General features: G+C 33.4%; 1 protein-coding gene and 1 long non-coding RNA gene across 4 annotated transcripts; one reads left to right on the top strand and one right to left on the bottom strand.

Moving 5' to 3' along the window:
* Window positions 1-98: 98 nt before the first annotated feature.
* LOC126716628 (uncharacterized) lies at window positions 99-4,787 on the top strand. Of its 3 annotated transcripts, XR_007652188.1 has the most exons (8): window positions 99-206; window positions 350-445; window positions 1,254-1,280; window positions 1,862-2,059; window positions 2,593-2,711; window positions 2,860-3,001; window positions 3,307-3,409; window positions 4,385-4,707. It is a non-coding gene; the product is annotated as an uncharacterized LOC126716628 (long non-coding RNA). The 3 variants fall into 3 exon arrangements; XR_007652190.1 differs by having other exon boundaries at window positions 2,860-3,409; window positions 4,385-4,787; XR_007652189.1 differs by having other exon boundaries at window positions 1,727-2,059; window positions 2,860-3,409; window positions 4,385-4,715.
* A 1,191-nt stretch (window positions 4,788-5,978) lies between these two features.
* On the bottom strand, window positions 5,979-17,922 carry LOC126716613 (pleiotropic drug resistance protein 3-like). Its single transcript, XM_050417452.1, has 24 exons — window positions 17,448-17,922; window positions 16,994-17,117; window positions 16,461-16,546; window positions 14,122-14,206; window positions 13,558-13,717; window positions 13,375-13,451; window positions 12,509-12,562; window positions 12,324-12,414; window positions 11,904-12,205; window positions 11,541-11,822; window positions 11,103-11,416; window positions 10,747-10,907; window positions 10,561-10,664; window positions 9,994-10,147; window positions 9,761-9,898; window positions 9,588-9,661; window positions 9,150-9,482; window positions 8,764-9,054; window positions 8,334-8,417; window positions 8,069-8,202; window positions 7,486-7,713; window positions 7,032-7,203; window positions 6,526-6,780; window positions 5,979-6,415 (listed from the first exon to the last, which is right to left on the bottom strand). The coding sequence occupies exons 1-24, from the start codon at window positions 17,849-17,851 to the stop codon at window positions 6,149-6,151; spliced, it is 4,374 nt and encodes a 1,457-aa protein (XP_050273409.1). The 5' UTR covers window positions 17,852-17,922; the 3' UTR covers window positions 5,979-6,148.
* Between the last annotated feature and the right edge of the window lie 3,162 nt (window positions 17,923-21,084).

The raw sequence follows: 21,084 nt of genomic DNA, 5'->3' as shown, positions 1-21,084 counted from the left end.
TATTTCTGCTTTACTTTTTTATGTTTTTACTTACCCTTTTCTCCATCCATAAAAACCTCGTGCTGAATATTTAATTCTCTTTTGGCCTCATTTCAACCAAACATCAGATTTCGGGAAGTACATTTTGTGATGGAGCCAATTGTCACTCATGGATGCACAATTTAGAGAGCACTATAGAAAAAACTTCTTTATCAAATTTTTTTCGGGTAACAGTTAAACATTATAATGCATCTTGGCAGAGTAGTTAGCTTCTATCTTTCTATCTTAGTATCTTTTCTTCATAATGAATTAAAAAGAATGTGACAAAAAATTTCTCCTGTCCCCTTGATCCATCGCTTCCATACTACAGGGGCTGGCAATGGCCATGATCACCTGCCCTTTATCTGAAGTCCAACCATGGCTGACCAACGGATGCACATAGACTCAGTTAGACTTCAACCAATTGGTAAGCTGATGAAGATATGATATAATGTTGCACATTTGTAGCTTAAAATGTGACACTAAAATGCCTTTTTTTTTTTCTTTTTTTTTCAAAGCAGAAAAGTTTTGCTAGATTTAAGGCATCCTATAATTGATTGGACACCTTTCTTCGTGAGGACCATGTTTGGCCTTTCAAGTGACAGTATTTTTAACTTTCTATTCCCTGCAAGATGAAAAAACCAGTCCCAACAAGCTAAAGTCTACCTTTATCAAGATTGACTCTGTTATTGTTTGTGTGTGTGTGTTATATTGGGAAGGATGCCTTCTATTGTTTCTAAAAATTGAAACTCCTCAAATTTTGGGATTAAGACTTTGTTGTGTTATTGATAATTCACTTGTTTCTTATACTATAGAGTATAGGAGGCTTATCTCTAGATTTTATTTATTTTATATATATATATATATATATATTTAGGGTAAATGAAAAATTACCTCACTTTGGTTCGGACCATTATCAATTTATCCCTTAACTTTTTGAATGTAACAATATACCATTACATTGTATCTATGATTTCCTTTACTTTTCCACCAATATTTAGATTTTAAATTTCAAAATGTCCTTGCAATTTCAATATTTATGTATTAGACACAGACTAATTATAATTGACAATAAAGACAAACAGTATCAAGAGTAGAAGTCTGATTTATTTGGGCCTATGGCTACCAATTAAAATGAAGATATTGCATAAACAGAAAATTTTCTTATTAGTTACATCAATTGTTTTATGCTATCTGTTTATTTTCTCATTCCTTGAACTTGTTTATTATTGCAGGCTTAATTCAAAACTCTGGTCCATAAGGTAATCACAGCTTGCTTAAAAGGGAATTGTTATATTAATGACTGAAATTTTATTCTATGGCACCATGATTGGGAGAGCATGAGATGTTAGTGGCACCTTTGATACTGTCTACAGCATTCAGGATCCAGTAATCTACTAAAAAGACCTCCCCTGCCATTATTAACTTTAAGAGTTAACCATAACTGCCTCTACCTTGGAAACTGCTCCAATATATCTGTTTGATAATTGATAATTTTCACATAGCTCAAGAGCAGCTTTTGTGGTTTACAAGATATTGCAATTTGATTTACCATTTTTATTAGCTTTTTGTGTTATGGAGTTAAAATTGGAGTTTTTTTAGTTCCCTAATTTTGAAAGGACTGAACTGTGTAATATCAAGAAGTTGCTACAAAATTATAATTTATACATTTGAAATTTGTGTTAAAAAGAGTACTCTTTCTCTATAGGAAATTTGCAGTATACACGAGCTTTTGTGGCTGAACCTCCAAAAATCACTGACAATGTCATATCTAGCTCATCTTCTAGTGTAATCTCTGATTAAATCTCAAAACAACTTCATCTATTTGTTGCTCATGATTCAGATCATAGACAAAGCCTTTTAGATTTAACATATACCGTACCGAGAAATTATTTACATCTGATAAGGAAGATCAATCCCAAAGAGAAAACCCCATCAGGAAGGTCAAGGATTTAGCTGCAGAACAAAATGAGCATGAGCTCTATGCGTTCACTCCCAAAGGAAAGTGAGGAAGATAAAGCCACTCAAAATATCATATATGGTATATTTTTCCCTTAACTTCTGTTTTGTTTGTTTGATTTCTAATTCCATAGTTATTGCTACTTCTCATTTAAATAAAGTGTTTGGTAGCTCTGTTTTTTATAGGAATTAAAATGATATTTTCTGGGTTATTTTTATGCTCCGAATCTTGCTTAGGAATTAAATGTGTTGCAATGCGTAGTAGTAAAGTTTACTGTATAGTTGATACTCTGCTGCAGGAAATAGTCTGTCCTTCTAGTGAACCCAATTTTTAAAAATAATATTTTTAAAAAAAACCAAAAAATAAAGAGTCATTCTGATTACTTTTTAATTTACTCATGTGTTGCTCCTGATGCTCATCCTTGCTTATACTTTGAAATTCCTCTTAACGTGTTATAGCTCCTTTTCAATAGAGGTTAGACTACTATAAATTTATTTTAGACCGTTAACATTGTTGTTCATTGTGATTAAAAGTATTATAATTCTAAACATTTAAAAAAGTATGTTTTCTTTGCAAAGTTCTTGCTTCTAATGATGTTTGTTACCCTGAATAAGCCCTAAATCCCTGCCACTAGGAAAAAGTTAGTCACTTTACAAGAGACCTTGGAGGATGGAGAAACTATGTTCAGCAAGAACTTGGGGATGCGAGCATGGATTTTGAACTGCCAAAGGAAGTAAGTTTCCCCTTTTTACGTAGAACTATTGCCAATGACCAATTCTCAATTTCGTCCTTCAATTATTGCTCTTTCTGGCTTGCAACTCTTACTTTCTTATATCATTCTCTACATTAATTTGTGGATTTGGTTGTCATTCGTGGGTCAGATCAAAGATGAAGCTCACTAAGCTAGTAGCCAGCCAATGTTTAAAGTTCTAAGCATGGAGAATGTTGGTCTGCTACAGCCAATATTGTTCATTGTGGCCTCATGTACTTTATTTTTTCCTCATCATCAGGCTTACGTGGAAGGTTTGCATCAGCAGTGTCTTGTGGCCTAGTGAATACCAATTTCTGTTTTCCACTGCTACAATTCAAGTTCTATTTTTGGTCCACTGTCCATGGATTTGATTCTAAAACAGTTCAAAAGATTCATTATAATTTGCATGGAATTGATAATCAACATAGTGGCATGATCATTTTTAACTTGTTAGTTAATTTCCTACTGGTGAAATGCTTGTTTGGAAGCTGCCAATGTGGTACCATTTGTTTAACATTATTTTCTGATATTCATGTTGCTGTTTTCAAGTTCCAACATGAATGTTGTTGGTTGAAAGGTGTTGGCCTCTTCACAATCATTGCTGGTGTGAGTTTACTCGGTCGGTACAAGTAATCAATTTCATGAAAAGCCAAGAAATCCCCCTCGCTTCCCCTTTTAGGGTATATTTTCTTATTGTTCTTCTTATTCTTGTGGAAATTAGGCTTTTCAATGTTCATTAGTGGGTAATCTGCACAACTTGTTGGTAATTGTACTAAAATACTTGGATTTTCCATTTCCGACATAACTAGCAGCTCTGGGACATTTGGATATGGAATGCATTTTTATAAGCTTTTTTCCATTTCCAACATGCATAGCAACCCTAGGACATTTTCCATCTTATCGATTTTGCTCAAAGATCATCCTCTGTTTTTGAGAGGGGTCATACTTCAGCTTCTGCTTCACAGTTAGGCAGAGTTGGAGACTTTAGTACTTGATTGCATCTCACCTTTAGCATCTTAGTAGTTTTTGTAATTGGGAATTTACATAGGGAGTTGTAAATTTGACATGCACCAACATATTAAACCTTTCTGAACAAATTCTTTCTACACTAACTTTCATAAATATCATATCTATCTTCAAAATCCTTTATGACTGAAGAATAAGCAAATGCCTATTCCCTCAGATCTTGGTCTGTATAATCTCTTCCAGGGATTGATAGCCTCCTTGTCAACATTGGCTTCAAGGTACTTTCGTGGGACCTTGAGCTACAGAATAACTTGAAACTATCATGGCCAACTCTTAAGACAGATATCAACATGCATCTGATGCTGCATATTCAACCCTTCGGAATTCGGATTCTTCCTTCCAGTTCAACTCAACTATCTCCCCTTATCTCTTTGGTCAATCTTGCACATTTTATTCATGTTATGATAACTCTCATGCCTAGTGAATAGAAATTTAGTTATAAATTTCCCAAAAAATCATTATCAAGTGATGCTATCTGACGAGATAATTGGCAATTTATTTGTATTTTTTTGTGCTCTTTTAATGTAAGCTAAATCATCATATTCTTATTAACCTTCTATCATAACATGCTTTTACATACTGTTTTTTGTGTATGTCAAACCCTCATGTTAAATTTTTCTTTTGTTCAGATTTAAACTAGAACTCAAATTCTAATATGTGGCGAAGCATATTTTCTACTCGAGCAAATTTTAACTCATGGATGCACTTTTGAGAAATACCTACGAAAGAAACTCCTTCACCATTTCATAGTGGCATTAGAGCTTGCGTATTACATCACATGGTGAAACATGAAAGGCGAGGTAGGTACTTGCCAAGTTCTCAGGTTTTGTGGTGAGATTATATTTTTCTTAGAGAATTAATATTCTTGTATTTTCCCAATTTGTTGTGTACTCAGTTGTATGCATAGACTTAAGTGTTGTAATCTCTATTTTCCTTATAGTGGATTGATCGGGTTTGTCCCGTGGTTTTTTCCTCTATATTAGAGGGTTTTTCACGTAAAACTTGGTGTGTATTTTGAGATTGATTGCTTGCATGATAACTTGACCAATTACAACCAATCTTGCTAAACAAATTTTCCTATCATCATTGATTAGTACATCAATCAACAAATTACTTGCAAAAGGTCATGCACAAAATTGTGGTTATGAAGTTTGGTATCAATGAACCAAGTAGCATTTGTCAGATAATTGAAGTAGAGAAAATGTTGCATAGAAATACTAGGAAGACTTATAAGCTAACCCTTAATTTCCAATAAGCTACATAAAATCAGCATATTCATGTTATAGCTCTCAATCTTCTATGAAGAACCCAAAGCACATAAATTGGACTTGAAAACTCAAAGCATCAGCGACAATAGATCTTGCAACAACAGCTTTAGGTTTTTTAAATGACAAATGTTAGTGAATACAATTAAAAGAAAAATTACACTTAGACCCGATAAATCTCCACACTGGGGATTCAAAATTTGACTGCAACACTAACTCCTCATTTAGTGCATAAAACTTCCATGTCTTTTCATTAAATTTACTAGTTTATTGTTTAAAATACTCCAATACCACAATGTCCTTATTTATGGCTCCATATTGCAATGTAAACAAACTATTCAGCATCCAATATGTAAGGGTCAAACTATACAATTATATCCACCATTTTGGAATTTGCTGCAAGAGTGGTACAATATATAATCAAGTTCAACTATATATTCATAAGTTTTCACATTCACAAATACACTATGGCCTCACTAGAGACAGTTTTGCAACCTTTGCTTATCAATTCTGGAATCAAAAGCTAAAAACTAGCAAAACGGTTGAATATCGTCTAGTAGGCTAAGGACAAAATTGCAACTACCATAAAGTTTGGTGTGAATGAAACAAGTAGCATTCCCAAATAATTGTAGTACAACTAGGAACAAAGTCTAGCATAGAAGTATTAGCAAATCTAATAAGCTGACCCATGACATCAAATCATTGGATATATGATAGTCACAAATATAAAAGTTTCGATGAAGAGAAAGGGAACTTCAACTATCACCTACAATTTACAACATGTCCATTATAAAACTTGATTTGTCACGCAACAAATCCCAAATGTATAGTGTGTTTGTGAATATGCCTTTCGAAGTTAAAATGTATAGAGTTACTTACTACACAATATCTTAGCAAGGCAGTTTATAGACAATGCATGTTGTAATTTGAATTTCTAATGTTAACAATTCGTGTTATCTAAAATGTAAATATTGTACACATAATTTTTTAACTTGATAAGTTTATAGTAGTTCTTATTACACTGAAGCAATACATTACTTGATAAATATGTGACAGTTCTTACCACATTGAATCAACAGTTACTTGCAAACGAAAGGGCTTGCAAGCAACGGACAACATCTCCTTCCTCTACCTATGCTGGAATTTTAACTGTCCGATAAAGAATGAAAACAAGGATGCAAAAACAAGGGGGAAGGCAATGAGAACAACCGCCACAATAGCTAACTGGTCGTGGTGATACCCAAAGTAATCTTCTAAGAATGCAACAACTGTTTTGGTTTCTCCAAATACCACAATCTCTTTATTTATATCTCCATATTGTGATGTAAGCATACCATTAAGTGACCAAGATGTAGGGGTCAGATAATACATCCAGATCCACCACTTTGGAATTTGCTGCAAGAGTAGAACAATATGATCAGTTCTACTATATCTGCTTTTTAAATCTTAGCGCCCACACGTACTCTATGGCCACAATAGAGAGGAGTTTTGTAGCCTTAACTTACCGGTTTAGGAATCAAAAAACCAGCAAACAGGTTGAATGATGTGTAGAAGGCTGAGGACAAAATTGCAGCTACCATGTAGTTTGGCGTCAATGACACAAGTAGCATTCCCAAATAGTTGAAGTAGAGCAAGGAACAAAATATTGTATAGAAGTACCAAAAAACCTTATAAGCTGACCCATAATATCCAATCATTGGATAGCTGATCGTCACAAAAATAGCAGTTTCGATGAAGAGATAAGGAATCTCCACTATCACCTACAAAATTAGTATCCACAACTACTAAGCATTGAATAAAACTAAAATTAGTATCCACCTCTCTTTCACTCTCTTCCCTTTTTGGATCTAGCTAGCACAAGTAAACATGTAAAAGCATTTGGAAAAGATGAGATAAATTTCTCATGCTATCTCTCTCGAAGATCTAGCAAGAATCCAAAGTACATCAAATTTACAACGTTGCCCTGAAAGCAGCCAACGATAAATTCAATTAGTTCCAAAGAAAATTATACCTGTGCAAGTGAATAAGCCCATGAAGAGTACATCCCCGCAAATATTTCCCGATACATAATTGTTCGCTCTGTTGCAACATATGGTAGAACTGTTGAGCAGTTATTTATGCCCAAGAAGAGCACGGCAACATACATGGAACCAAATATATTGAACAAATTCTGCTGGTTATTCCTAATGGATAAAATAAGAATCAAAATTAGATATTTGCATAACTACAACATCATGCAGAAAATTGTATATCTTACAGATGCACAATCTTAAGCAAAGAAAAATCTACAACTGTAAGAATCACGCTTCTTATACAAACACTTCATAAAAGAAATCCTGGTTCTACTGTCACTTACAATGCGCAAGCTCAATTTTGCCAAGGTATCCGGTAGGTAGGACTAGAAACTTTTAAAATGTAATAAACATCCTGTAAAGGTAGTAGAAATCTTAGACATTAAAACTTACAATTTTTTTCCATCGTCCCAATAAAGCACCCCAAAAATTAAAGCTGTTATAAGCGTATGCATGATACGCATAAGGTTGTATGCAGGACTCCTCCAATAAGCCAAATGCTGTTTCCATAGGCAACATTTTAATTGTCCCCAACCATTTTGTGAAAAGCGTGTAGGAAAATACAGATCTGTTGACCCAGGAGGTGGACTACTCAACTGCCTTACAAGCTCCATGTTTTTCCTGCAAATGGGATAATATTAGAAATCACATCAAATTTTAAAATGCCAATGCAGGTCATATGAAGATCATTCATCTTGAGGACAATATTTTGTTCCACAAAATAGATGTTCTTAAGAGAGACTAGCACAACCTTGATACCTTATAACACTACAAGGATGGACAAACAAAACACAAGGCCATTCCCCCATGCATTTTAAAAAGGATGAAAAGCAAATGGTTTTTGATTTAATTATCTTTACGTCAGGAAGAAGCTATGGCAGAAATTCCATGGTATCAAAGTTACCTAGTAGAGACATTATTTCATATTATACAGCAACAAAACCAATGACAATTGTAGCTGAACTCAGCAACTCACTCGTATAAAGCAGAATCCCTGTACTTCTGGGCAAAATCTGCACCAAGTTCTGCTTCTGCGGATATAGAAGTGACCTCTAACATCCATGTTGCCGGATTGTAATTATTTCTAATCTTCGGAACTCCAGGGATACTCTGTCAAAGTAAAAGTTCAGTAACAAGAAGATCAATAAAATTAATTACTCAAAGTAAACAGTATTACTAAAAGAAAATGAAAGTTGGGGGAAAAAAGCAATAGATAAAATGCGTTGCTACATCAAACTGACCTCAAAATATTCTATAACACAAGCTGAATGTTGTCCTAATGATCCCGAGTATATTACATGTCCACCTCTTTTTAGAAGAATTAGCTGCATTGGCAAGAAAGGCATGAGATAAGTAACTATTCTAGATTCGATAACAAGAAAATTGTTGCTTATTATCCAACACTAGGGTCTCATATACTCTTTTTGGGTAGTAGGCTGGAATGCATCTCACAAATTTATAATCTGGTTGCTTCTCCTCAAGAGTACGATATTTTCTCCATTTCAGTCAAATCTAAAAAAACGTCTAGGCCTTTATTTATTTCCTCAGTACAAATGCATGTATTTCTGAGATTAATAAAAACTCCAAGGAAAATGTAAAGGCTTCTTGGTTTTAAAATTTTACTTACCCTTACAATTTTAAATTCTTAAAAAAATAAAAAATAAAAAATACCTCATCAAATGCTTCAAATATGTCAATACTTGGCTGGTGGATGGTACAAACAATTGTTCTTCCTGTATCAGCTACATTCTTCACAGCTCGCATAACAATTGCAGCTGCTCTTGCATCCAAACCTGTTGTTGGTTCATCCATGAAGATAATAGACGGGTTAGAAACAAGCTCCACAGCTATTGTAAGCCTCTTGCGCTGCTCATTTGATAGACCACTAATGCCAGGTATGCCTACTAAGGCATCCTTTATTCCATCAAGCTCAATGGTCCCCAAGACTTCATTCACAAATTCCTGCATGACATGTCAAAGTAGCTTTCACAAAATATTATCTCAATGATGAATATAAAACCAAACCTTTGATTCATGTCAGTACATAGAGAACTTACAGCTTTAGTTTTTGAGTCTATCTGAGGAGACAGTCGTAGCCAAGCAGAAAATATCACCGATTCTTCAACTGTGATTTGAGGAGAATGTATGTCTGTTTGTTCACAATAACCCGACACCCTAGCAAACGACTCTTGAACCTTGGGATACCCTCCAATTTTTATGTGCCCTTCAATATAGCCACTAGTCTTTCTTCCGGCTAAGACATCCAGAAGAGTTGTTTTCCCAGCTCCACTGACACCCATCAATGCTGTAAGAACACCAGGCTTCAATGCACCCGTAATATCAGAAAGAATTTGGAGTTTTTTATTGGTGAATCCCTCTTCTCTCATTTCCTAGAAGCCAAAAAGGAAAAACAATGACAGGAATTAATATGATGTAATGTAAACAGCTATCAATCCAGCAGCAACCATAACCTTAAATGAATTAAATGTAATTACCAAGGGGGTGTCAACATAGTATTGCACATCTTGAAACACTACTGTTAAGGGTGTAAATGGTAATACCGTTCTACCTGTTAATTGAGACAAGACACTCGTTCAAATGTTGGAGAAATATATGTTTACAGTAATGATCTGAAGAATAAGCAGAAGAACAATAAAATTGATAAAACCTTTATTTGGTTCTATACTATTCTGTGTAGGAGAATTTCCAGACTTTTTTTCTACACGGGAACCATCACGTGAATCTTCACTTCCCTGTATTTGGGAGAGCTTTTCATGCGAGATAATAGCACGAGGCGATCCAGGAGCTAGATGTTTATTAAACACGGATGAATCAAAATCTAGCTATTGTTGCATTGCTGTTTAAGTTAAAATATAATAGCAATCAAGAACACAAACTTACAGTTCAAGAAAGTTAAGGCCAGGACATATCCAATGTTAAAAACAATTATGAATCCAAATAGGGCACCGAGTGATATCCAATAAAGATATCCATCAAAGTTTAGTCCACGGCTTTCGAGTATTTCTTGCCCTATCGTGGTGTTTGTGGATAACATCTACAGAAAAGAAAGGAAAACAAACTTAGCCAGTAAGACCATACATATACTCTTGATGCTAATGAAAAAGTTAATTACAGAAAAGGCAAGCTATTGACAGGTTTATACTAGGAGTATTAATGCACATGTCCTACAGCCAAATTAGTTGTTTGGCAGCATGTATAAGCAGACAATTTATAGTATACAATGTTTAATTGTAATTCGATTGTGCATTACTTAGAACTTCAGCTAAGATTCACTATTAAGCAAGAATATTGGTATTCAAGAAATAACATATTGATCAGAGATGAGTGTCTTTCAATGCCGATCTCTTTGGAGGAGCCATACAACTGGTAGGTCTGCCCCTTGCTCATAAGTAGCTGTATTAGCTAAAAATAGACAAAGGATTATTTGTTATGTAATGAGAGACTCACCTTTTGCCATCGTGGGGCAAGAAATTCATTTAAAAAAAGGCCCATTTCTCCATATGTGATAGGAGAAACCCAGAAACCCCACTTCAACCAAACAGGCATAGAAGCTGCAACCAGATGCACGGCTCAGCTCATCCGTTTAATTGATTATATTAGAATGAGATTGGAGAAGAGGTAAGATAACCTTACATTGAGTTATAATGAAGCCAGAGAATATTAACACTATTAATATTGCAGAAGTACCAGCTGTCATGGAAGCATTATTGGTCTGGAAGACTGATGCCAGGAAACGGAACATGGATAATGAAGATAAATGCACTGCAAAAAGAAGAATGAACTGACGGAAGAACCTGAGCACACAGAAAACGATCAGAGATTCATAACTAAAAAAATTGAGACTTCTTGAGCAAAAGAAAGTACTAGTATAAAATGCTTTTTTTGAGGTTATAGCACTTGAGAAGCTTTGGATATGCAATTGCTAGTTGATGAACCAAAATAGGGGGGAAATGCAATAATAAATCTACATATTTTCATGTCAACCTCACCTTTCGGCCTCAGGGCTATATCCAATGACATAATACGTAAGACATGTCCAAACTAGAGATTCCACAAATGAAATAGGAACCTTTAAAATACTTGCTGGAATTGCATATGCCCAAGCTGGGTAAAAACAAAATGTTTTTTGTTTGTAGAAGACTTCAAGCCTTTGAATAGTCATGGACACCTCTGGAATTCCATCAACAAGAAAGATGACAAGAGCATAAAACAGGGAACCCATATAGTAATTTGCATGAAGAATATCAATCTCCATCTGGGTCCGTAAAAATACAGTCATCGTGATACATGCAGTGATGAGAAGCTGCAGATAGAAAAGAAAAGGAAAACATATTTTCAGATTAATAGGTTTACCTCCCCCCCGGGTGGCTGTCCAAAAGAAGAAGAAAAAAAGAATGAGAAAGAAACGCAAAAGTATGAATCTTCACCTGAGTTGTTTTGAATATATAGGTGAAAGAATTCCTTTTCATGAGAAGATACTCCCTTGAAGCACATATTCTAAATAGTTCCCATTTAGAAAGAGAATACACACTAAAGGAAAGAGCATCTTTATGGCTTTGGGATTTATCATATGTCTCTGAAAGCTCTTCATCCAGCTTCTTTCCATAAGTAGATTCCTTGAATTTCCTAGAGAACATATCAACTGAAACATAACTGTAGGGTACTTCCATTTGATACCAGTACTGTGCTTGATCTTTCCTAGAGATAACCTGCATAAAGATAGGATGAAGTAGTTCTTTCAAACAAACATTTTTTTTTTAAAAGACGAGTATAGGCTTCTATTCACTTGCCTCTTGGACAAACTCAGCAACCCCTTTCCTCTCAGGACACCTAAAACCACAATCCTCAAAAAAATTTAGAACATGATCACGTGGACCATGATACACAATCTTCCCTTCTGACATTAAAATAAGGTCATCAAAAATATCAAAGGTTTCTGGTGCTGGCTGAAGAAGTGAAACTAGTACAGTAGCATCTGTGATATGCACTAGCTGCTGAAGACATGTAACAACTTGAAATGCAGTGGAACTGTCTAATCCATTTGTTATTTCATCCATAAACAAGGCTTTTGTAGGTCCTACAATCATCTCCCCTGCCAAAATTTAATTTGATTCCTGTGGTCAAAATTCTTATCGGAAACTGGGTTTAGTTCTCTCTATAACTAAAACTACTAGATAGCAGAACAGCTATCAGTCTTCTATTCAATTTACCTGTTGTCAATCTCTTTTTCTGACCACCAGAGATACCTCTTCTCATGGCATCTCCAACTTGAGTGTTGGCACAGATATCAAGTCCAAGGATCTGAGAAGCCACGGCAGCAACATATATAGATTGGTAAGGCAAGTATCAATTACAGGGTACATGTTTACTTTCAGGTCAGTTAAAAAAGAATGACCTTTAGTATGTAGTCTGTTTGAAGGTTTCCTTTTAGTCCTTTGGCTGAAATTGCCTGTCAGAACAAGTAGCATAATCAATATTACAACATCTAATCTCATGAATACCATTAAGAGGTAGGAACAAAATAATATCAACATGACTGTGTTGTGAAGTATTAAATAGACTTGCATAAGAATTATAGTATTTCAAGTATTCCATTTGATATCAATCAATAAATATACTAAATATACTCTTCTGTACATTAATTTATATCAACTTACATGATAATGCCCACATGTAACCCATGCTGCTATAGAACATATTCTAATGACAACATTCAAATACATTGAGTGAAAATTTTAAATTAGCAACTACAAAAAAATAGGCCTGTTGATTCTTATTAATAGTTTGATTTAAAATCCAAAATGAAAATCATAATAGAATCACATAGATCAGATGCGAAATACTCATAACATTATTAAGTAAGAATCTAAATTTAAAAGGAAACTAAATTGACGTTATATTTTTGTCATTCCACAAGCAATATAACATTAGCACCATCAGAATCCTACACATTTCAATGTCTTTTGCTAATAATATGATTGTTTCCATGTCTAGCAGAGAACGTTCAAGATTTGATCAATAATTTTTCGCATTATCTAAAGTTTTCCATCATTTTAGCAAAAACGTTTTCTCATGTAGTTTTATGGGCTTTGTTTCCAAGTTTGTTGTTAAAAACTAGGATAAGCAAGTTGATTTTTCATGTAGCAAAATCAGTTGGCTTCTCCATATAATACATATAGAGAACAAAAACTCAGCCATGCTACAGAAGTACATATGACTACACCACATGAAGGAAAAGAAGACTGGAGATGCAACAGGTACCTTCATATAAGTGTCTACGTCTGGATCAGGAATAATTCCAGCTTCCTTCTCCCTTTTACTGACCTCCACCATAATATCTTCATTTGGCCAACAACAAATGGTGCTGTTATTATTGTCACTGTTGTGCAGTGAAGGGACATCATAACTAAACCATCTATAATGTGAACACTAAGGAATGCTTGCCTGCTCGGCTTCCAACACCCTGACAACGCGCTGAAAAATCCAGTATTTCCCTGACAGTCATATCTGGAATGTGCTTGTCATTTTGACTAATATAAGCTGAAGTCTTTTGAGGGACAAACTCTTCTAGCTTGTATCCATTATAAGTAATCTCCCCAGTAATCTATTGGAAAAAAGCAAATAGATAAATAATACAGCACTTGCGAACAGACTAAAGTACATCCCATCGAAAAAGTTAACAACTCAAAAACTCGATTCATTTTTATGCGCATATTTAATTTTAAGATAAGGGGATAAGCATATTTCAATTTTAAAAATTTAAGGGCCTGTTTGGTAGAGTGATTCAAACTCACATTTTCAGTTTTTAAACAGCCTTACATACATTTCTACACACTTTTTCACTCACACGTATTTCAAAAAATTACAAACAACATTATTCAAACTCCTCTACCAAATGGGCCCTAAGTTTCCAGGATGTAGATAGGTTTAGCTTTGAGATTCTCTTGATTTTTATATCTTCATTCTATGGTTTATATAGTCATTTTCAGTATTGTGAATGTGTGAAACCTTGAGAGATTGGTTTAGAGTTCCTGACAGAGCCTTCAAAAGGGAGGTCTTCCCACAACCCGGGGGACCAAGCAATAGAGTTATCCTGCAAGAAAGGTAAAACCATGTAAATACACTTCTTTCAACTTCTTTATTTCTATAAAAAAAAAAAATTCTCATATGGTTTATTATGAATGAGAACATGTCAATTGAGGAGGCAATAGAGTATGATTTTAGATAAGGTAGAATGACAAAAAAGATTACAAATTTCCCGCCCAGATTAATGTCTGGAAGATTCATAGCCAACCACAAAGTTTTGGGACTCTAATGTAGTTGTTATTGTTCTTGTTGTTTTATACAAGAAAGTGCAAATTGAAGGGATAATATTCCCAGTCCAAAGCATCATAAATTATGAGGGTAGTATATCAAAGAAGATTACAAATATCAAAGTATTATAACCTTCCCAAGTGAAAGTTCTGCAATGAAAATATCCAATTTTATCATTAAAATAAATACCATTTCGAAGATGTATGGACAAGCCAACAAAGTGATGAACCTAAATTTAAGTATATCTATAATTCTATTCATCCATGTGCTGATATGCACCACAGAAACAGTAAATACATATTTAACTTTTTTTTATCCAGTAAAAGAGATCGTTTGAACTTTAACTATTGCAGTTTCCATTACGAAAATTCTTTCAGTATTTTTTCCTTTTCAATTGATGATTATGTTTATTATGTATGGTAAAGAGCATTCAAGAAAAAAATCAACTTGAAGTGCAGCTAAGATGAACAGGGTGACATGTACAAGAAATAATAGTACAAAACATGACTGCATCCATGATAAGTTTGAGATAGCAATTAGGAGCAAGATGAAAGCTCAAAGACAATTGGTTCAGAGGGGAAAAAAAGGGAATGAATACTAACGAGAAATGATATATCCAAGTTCAAGGGACTACAATGACAACTGAAAAGGCTGAAATATAATTTTGTTCTTAAAATGTTGGTTTAATTTTGATCTTTTTTCCCCCAAAATTTAGAAAGTTTCAACTTGCAAGTCCCTCGAAAATATATTTTAGCAGAATAAAAAAGGGTTTAGCTTGAATAAACCAAACATTGTCAAGTATTAAATGTTCGAACTCAGCTCATCAACAAAAGTAAAATGTTCAAACTTAGTTCAAGCTCAAACCAAGCCTACAAACAATGTTTGAACTCGAACTTGTCAAAATGCCTAAAAACTTAAGCTCAACTTCTTCAACTTAATTCATTATTCAAGCCAATCTCAAGCTCAATATAAAGCTCCTGAGCTTAAGATCCTACACCAATACATTATCACACCCATTTTAAGCATATTCTCAGGCCTATTTGATTTGGAAGAGTGTTCTCTCAACTCCCAATAAATGGAAAAACTTACTATGATATGAATCTATTTTTCAAGCCCATATAAAACTTATTAATAAGCCCATAAACGAGCCTAGGCACGACTTGTTTTTTATCAAGCCCTATTGGTCACGAGCATATTCATTAATCTTTCTTTTTTTTCTTTTTTCTTTTTTCTTTTTTTGCTTGGGCTCTTCTCATTTATAGCCTTACTGCCTAGTTTAAAGCTTACAATAAAGACAAAAATGTATGTAAGGTGACAGAAGATAGCCATATCATATGCTTTATAAATTCCTTTTTCAATATGGCTATTAATTTATGGGTCATGCTAATGAGTGCCTTTAGAGTATTGGTTAACAATCCATTTTAGGAAAATTTTGACACAACTTTTATAAGAAATGAAAGAAACTGTTAAAACATTAATTGTTTTTTTTTCTTTTCTCATAAAAATTTTCTTTAAATGGATTTTTAACCAATGCCCAAAGGGTATTCGTTAGCATTTCCCTTAATTTATTAGATATAAGGTCTTTTTTTTTTTTTTTGAGATAAAAAAAAATTACTAGTTAGGTTTCAAGAAAGTTAAAATTCTAATCCAACTATAGTTTTTTTCAACTAAACTCTATTAGCTAAGTTTCAAAAAATTTAAAATTTTATCTCAATAAAATTTTAAATTTGTTTCAATTATTTTGATAATTTATCATAATATTTTATTTTAATATAATACAATTTACATTAAATATCATCCTTATATCAAGTAGTTTAATATATGTTTGTATTTCGATAATTTAATCTAGATGAAACTCTATTTTAAAATTTCAAGTGACTCACTAAAATCTTGTTACTATTTTAAAATAAATTTATCTTTTACATAGAATTTTTAATTAATCTATACGTCGCACGTATATACTACTAGTATATTCAATAAAAGACTATAAAACCTAAATCATAAAATTGACTAAGAAAAAGGCAAAAAGCTACCTTCCAGGCTTTATGATACCACTAACTTCGTTAATTATGCTTATCTTAGCTAGTCGTGACTTTGAACCTGGCAACTTAGTGAATACCTGTTAAGAAAGAAAGAAAGAAAATATACTTGTTATAAAATAACTGGAAAAAATGCTTTTTATAAAAAATTTTAAAATATATATTTTTACAAATAGTAGATAATATAAACATTTTATATCTGTAATAAATTATAGTTTATTCAACTCAAAAAGATTCTGAAAATCCAGGTTTCTCCATTAGATTAATTGTCAACTGTCCTACCCCAAAAAGAATAAATAAAAAATTGTCAAATGTCAGATAGCCACATCAGAGTACAGACAATTTGCTTAATTGTATGCATTTTCACGTGCATCTGCACCATTTTTTTGGCTCATCGATCCTAACTCCTAATCCATTTTTCTTTGCTAATTGGCCATATTCATACTCCAGGTAGTCCAGAATCCACTGACAAAATAGTATCTGATCAAGCTCTAAATAGTAAATACTCTTAAAAAGAAAGTACTTACAGAAAGCATGTTTTTAACAGAATTCCATAGAGTTGGTAAGGGCTTGCCATGAACCACTTCACACTCTGCCTCCACATGCAGATTTTTGTATCTCACCTCCACAGTGGGCAATGCTACACCAACTCTGCAAATACAGTTCAGTTTCAACAAAATGAATCCTTCATATATACAGGAACAAAAGTATAAATGAAGACATTAAAAGAAGTGCAAAATATACATTAATTAGCTCGTTGAGCAATGAAAAATAATCCTAAGAGCAATTAATAGCAGCAATAAAGAATAGTAGTATACTAGTATGAATGTTCATATATTGGAATGCAAGTTTTTGTTTCTCTAATCTCTTTGTATGACTTACTATGGCATCAATTCCATTCATAATGATTCTACATTCATATCTTGCTCGTATGATTTTTTACTAGAAAAAAGTAAACAAGAAAGTAGAAGGCTCAATTACTTGTCTATCCGGTTTCTAATTTTCCTCAATAAGCGAAGGTTGTCGTGCTCGATGTGCTTGATGAGCTTCTCTATGAAGACTTGCCGTTCTTGAGCTCCAAGCTTGGTAACATCAATAACCCTTTTTTCTTTAGTATCATTAGCACCAACATCATCACCATCCTCATCAAATAAGGATGATCTGAGCCGCTCAAATGTTGGCAATCTCTCAATTGCAGCCCACTGCAATGCATATACAGCATCAGCATCAGCATCATCATCACCACCCTTTGTAGAACTCAATCCTGAAGCACTGCTTCGGAAACTTGAGGTACGATGCTGAAAAGATGATCTAATGCTTCTTCCTATCTCTGCCAACTCAATTCTCAATGACTCTATATTATCTGTACCAATCATCTGAGCCATTTTCGTTGAACTTGGAGAGCCTCAACTTGCAAGAAAAAGGGTAGAAAGAGCTGTGTATATATATGTATAAACTTTGCTTTTGTTCAATTGATGAAGTCACACTTACTCATAATAGCAAGTAAATTAAAACTTAATGCCGCAAACTATGGAGTTGTCTTAGGCTGATTCTTTCTCTTTTCCATCTATATTACTATTGATTTTTACAAAAGTCAATTAATTATCCAATAAGGTGTGGAAAAAGAACCATTGTAGGTATGTTTGTCCAAGTTTGATCCCAACACGATCTATTACTAAAATTTCATATATTTATGCTATACCAAATTGTGTTGGGTATATCGCTATCAGTGGCATTCTCAAATAGAGTGTTAGTACGTAGTTTGTGCTCTCTAACATAAGCTCTCATAGATGGCGTATGATTGATGTGCGGAGTAAAAAAGTCCATACGAAATTAAATGGTAGTTGGTAAAGACTTGTTCTTGGCCCGAAAAGAGAATGGTGGTGAAACTCATAAAGTGGCAATAACTCACATTCAAAAGGAAGATTGTTGTGTGTGTGCGCGCGTGCGCATACACGCGTGAGAGAGAGAGAGAGAGTAGAAGTCACACTAAAGGAAAAGTAAAGAAATTGAAAATTTGATATAACTTAGTAGAAGTCACACTGTCGTTTTTTACAGACGTCAATTAATTATCCAATAAGGTGTGGAAAAAGAACCATTGTACGTAGAGAGAGAGAGAGAGTAGAAGTCACACTAAAGGAAAAGTAAAGAAATTGAAAATTTGATATAACTTCGTAGAAGTCACACTATTATTCTTTACAAACGTCAATTAATTATCCAATAAGGTATGGAAAAAGAACCATTGTACACGTATATAGAGAGAGAGAGTGAAGTCACACTAAAGGAAAAGTAAATAAATTGAAAATTTGATATAACTTAGTAGAAGTCACACTATTATTTTTTACAAACGTCAATTAATTATCAAATAAGGTATGGAAAAAGAACCATTGTACGGAGAGAGAGAGAGAGAGAGAGAGAGAGAGAGAGAGAGAGAGAGAGAGAGAGAGAGAGAGAGAGAGAGAGAGAGAGAGAGAGAGAGAGAGAGAGAGAGAGAGAGAGAGGTCACACTAAATGAAAAGTAAAGAAATTGAAAATTTGATATAACTTAGTAGAAGTCACACTATTGTTTTTTCACAAACGTCAATTAATTATCCAATAAGGTGTGGAAAAAGAACCATTGTACGTATGTTTGTCCAAGTTTGATCCCAATACAATCTATTACTAAAATTTCATATATTTATGTTGTACCAAATTGTGTTGGGTATATCGCTATTAGTGGTATTCTCAAATAGAGTGTTAGTTCGTAGTTTGTGCTCTCTAACATAAGCTTTCATAGATGGCGTATGATTGATGTGCGGAGTAAAAAAGTCCATACGAAATTAAATGGTAGTTAGTAAAGACTTGTTCTTGGCCCAAAAAGAGAATGGTGGTGAAACCCACAAAGAGGCAATAACTCACATTCAAAAGGAAGATTTTTGTGTGTATGTGTGCGCGCATGAGTGAGAGAGAGAGAGAGAGAGAGAGAGAGAGAGTAGAAGTCACACTAAAGGAAAAGTAAAGAAATTGAAAATTTGATATAACTTAGTTGGACTAAAATTAACGGAGCATCACCAATAATCTAGCTAAACCCAAAATACTCTCTACAATATAGAGTGAAACCATAAAACATTGCTCCAACAATCTCTCTAAGCATGAAGGGTCACTGTAGATTAGCAATGGAGTTTTTTTTTTCAATAAAAAATTCCAATAGCTAAATATTCTATCAATACTTTCTCTTTCTTCTTTGATTTCATTTAAAGAAAGAATAAAGAATGAATGGAAAAAAAATAATAGTTAAATAAGATTGAGAAAGAATAGAGAATCTGTTAGAAAATGTATTTGAAAAAATTAGTAGGTAAAAGATAAATATAATTGTTCATTCTTCAAATAATACAAAAATTTGGAGAAACTGCTGGAGATACTTAGGGGCACATAGGTTGATAAAATCATAATTGTCCAAATTGTACCAAACCAAACAATTAAACTCTCAAATTGATAAACCATACAAAATTCAAGGTTGGTATAAAAAGAATATCGGATTTGCAAGGAAACCAATTAAACAATGAAAAATCGACAATTTTATAGAAAAATATCATTTCAATATATAAAATACTAAAATCTATCTCTAAATAAGTTTTTGAATAATAATATTCTATTAGTTTCTGTAGGGTCACAATTTAGAACCCCATACTAGTTGGGCCTGGGCTCTAAATTGTAGGAATTCATTATCTCGGGGCTTTTTGAATCAGAACCCCATACCAGTTGGACCTGGGCTCTAAATTGTGACCCTACAGTTTCAATATTTAGTATTTTTGCAAATTTATATATTTTAAATTGGATATCATCTCATATTTTATATTTTATTCTTTTTTAATGTATTTTTGAACTTATTTATGAATAAATTTTAAAAATATATTAATTATTAATCTCATATTGAACCAATAACCTAAAACCTGTAAATCATCATACTATTGTTTTGATGGTTCAATGCTCGGTTTGATTCAATAACTATGGATAAAAGCACATGTGCCTTAGGATGCAACATTTCCAATGTTGATCATTTGACTCTGTCTATGAGAATTAAGCAAATGTAATGTATGTATATATATATATATATATATAGAGAGAGAGAGAGAGAGAGAGAGAGAGAGAGAGAGAATAAGTCAAGGCAATTTTCTCCCCTAGGCTAAAATATCTATTTGTTAACATAAAAATAATAATTAAATAATAATATTATCGTACGTACTACAGAGCGTGTCATTTAATTAAATAATTAAATAATAATATTGTTAGTCTCAATTTTGACCATAGAAAACAAAAATCAAATTATGCATGTCATGAGTAGGAAACAAATATTACTTGCTTGACATGATCTTTTTTATTCATTATGCAACACTTGGAATTTAATGCACCGTGGCTCCAAAAGTAGTCGTTTTTACTTGGTAGGTGAGGAAGATAGTATAATCTTGGCCAGCTTCTCTCTAGTCTCCATCATATAATAAAATAAAATAAAATGACTTCTCTCTAGTCATCTAGATTTTAGTGCCAATAACACTTTTGCAATGTTAATTAATATAACCAGTGATTGCACGCAATTAAGATTGTGATTTCAAGTCATGTCAAGTTTGAAATCTAGACT

Source organism: Quercus robur, chromosome 3 (assembly GCF_932294415.1).
Source record: "Quercus robur chromosome 3, dhQueRobu3.1, whole genome shotgun sequence".
Lineage (NCBI taxonomy): Eukaryota > Viridiplantae > Streptophyta > Magnoliopsida > Fagales > Fagaceae > Quercus > Quercus robur.
This window is presented reverse-complemented; position numbering and strand designations above follow the sequence as displayed.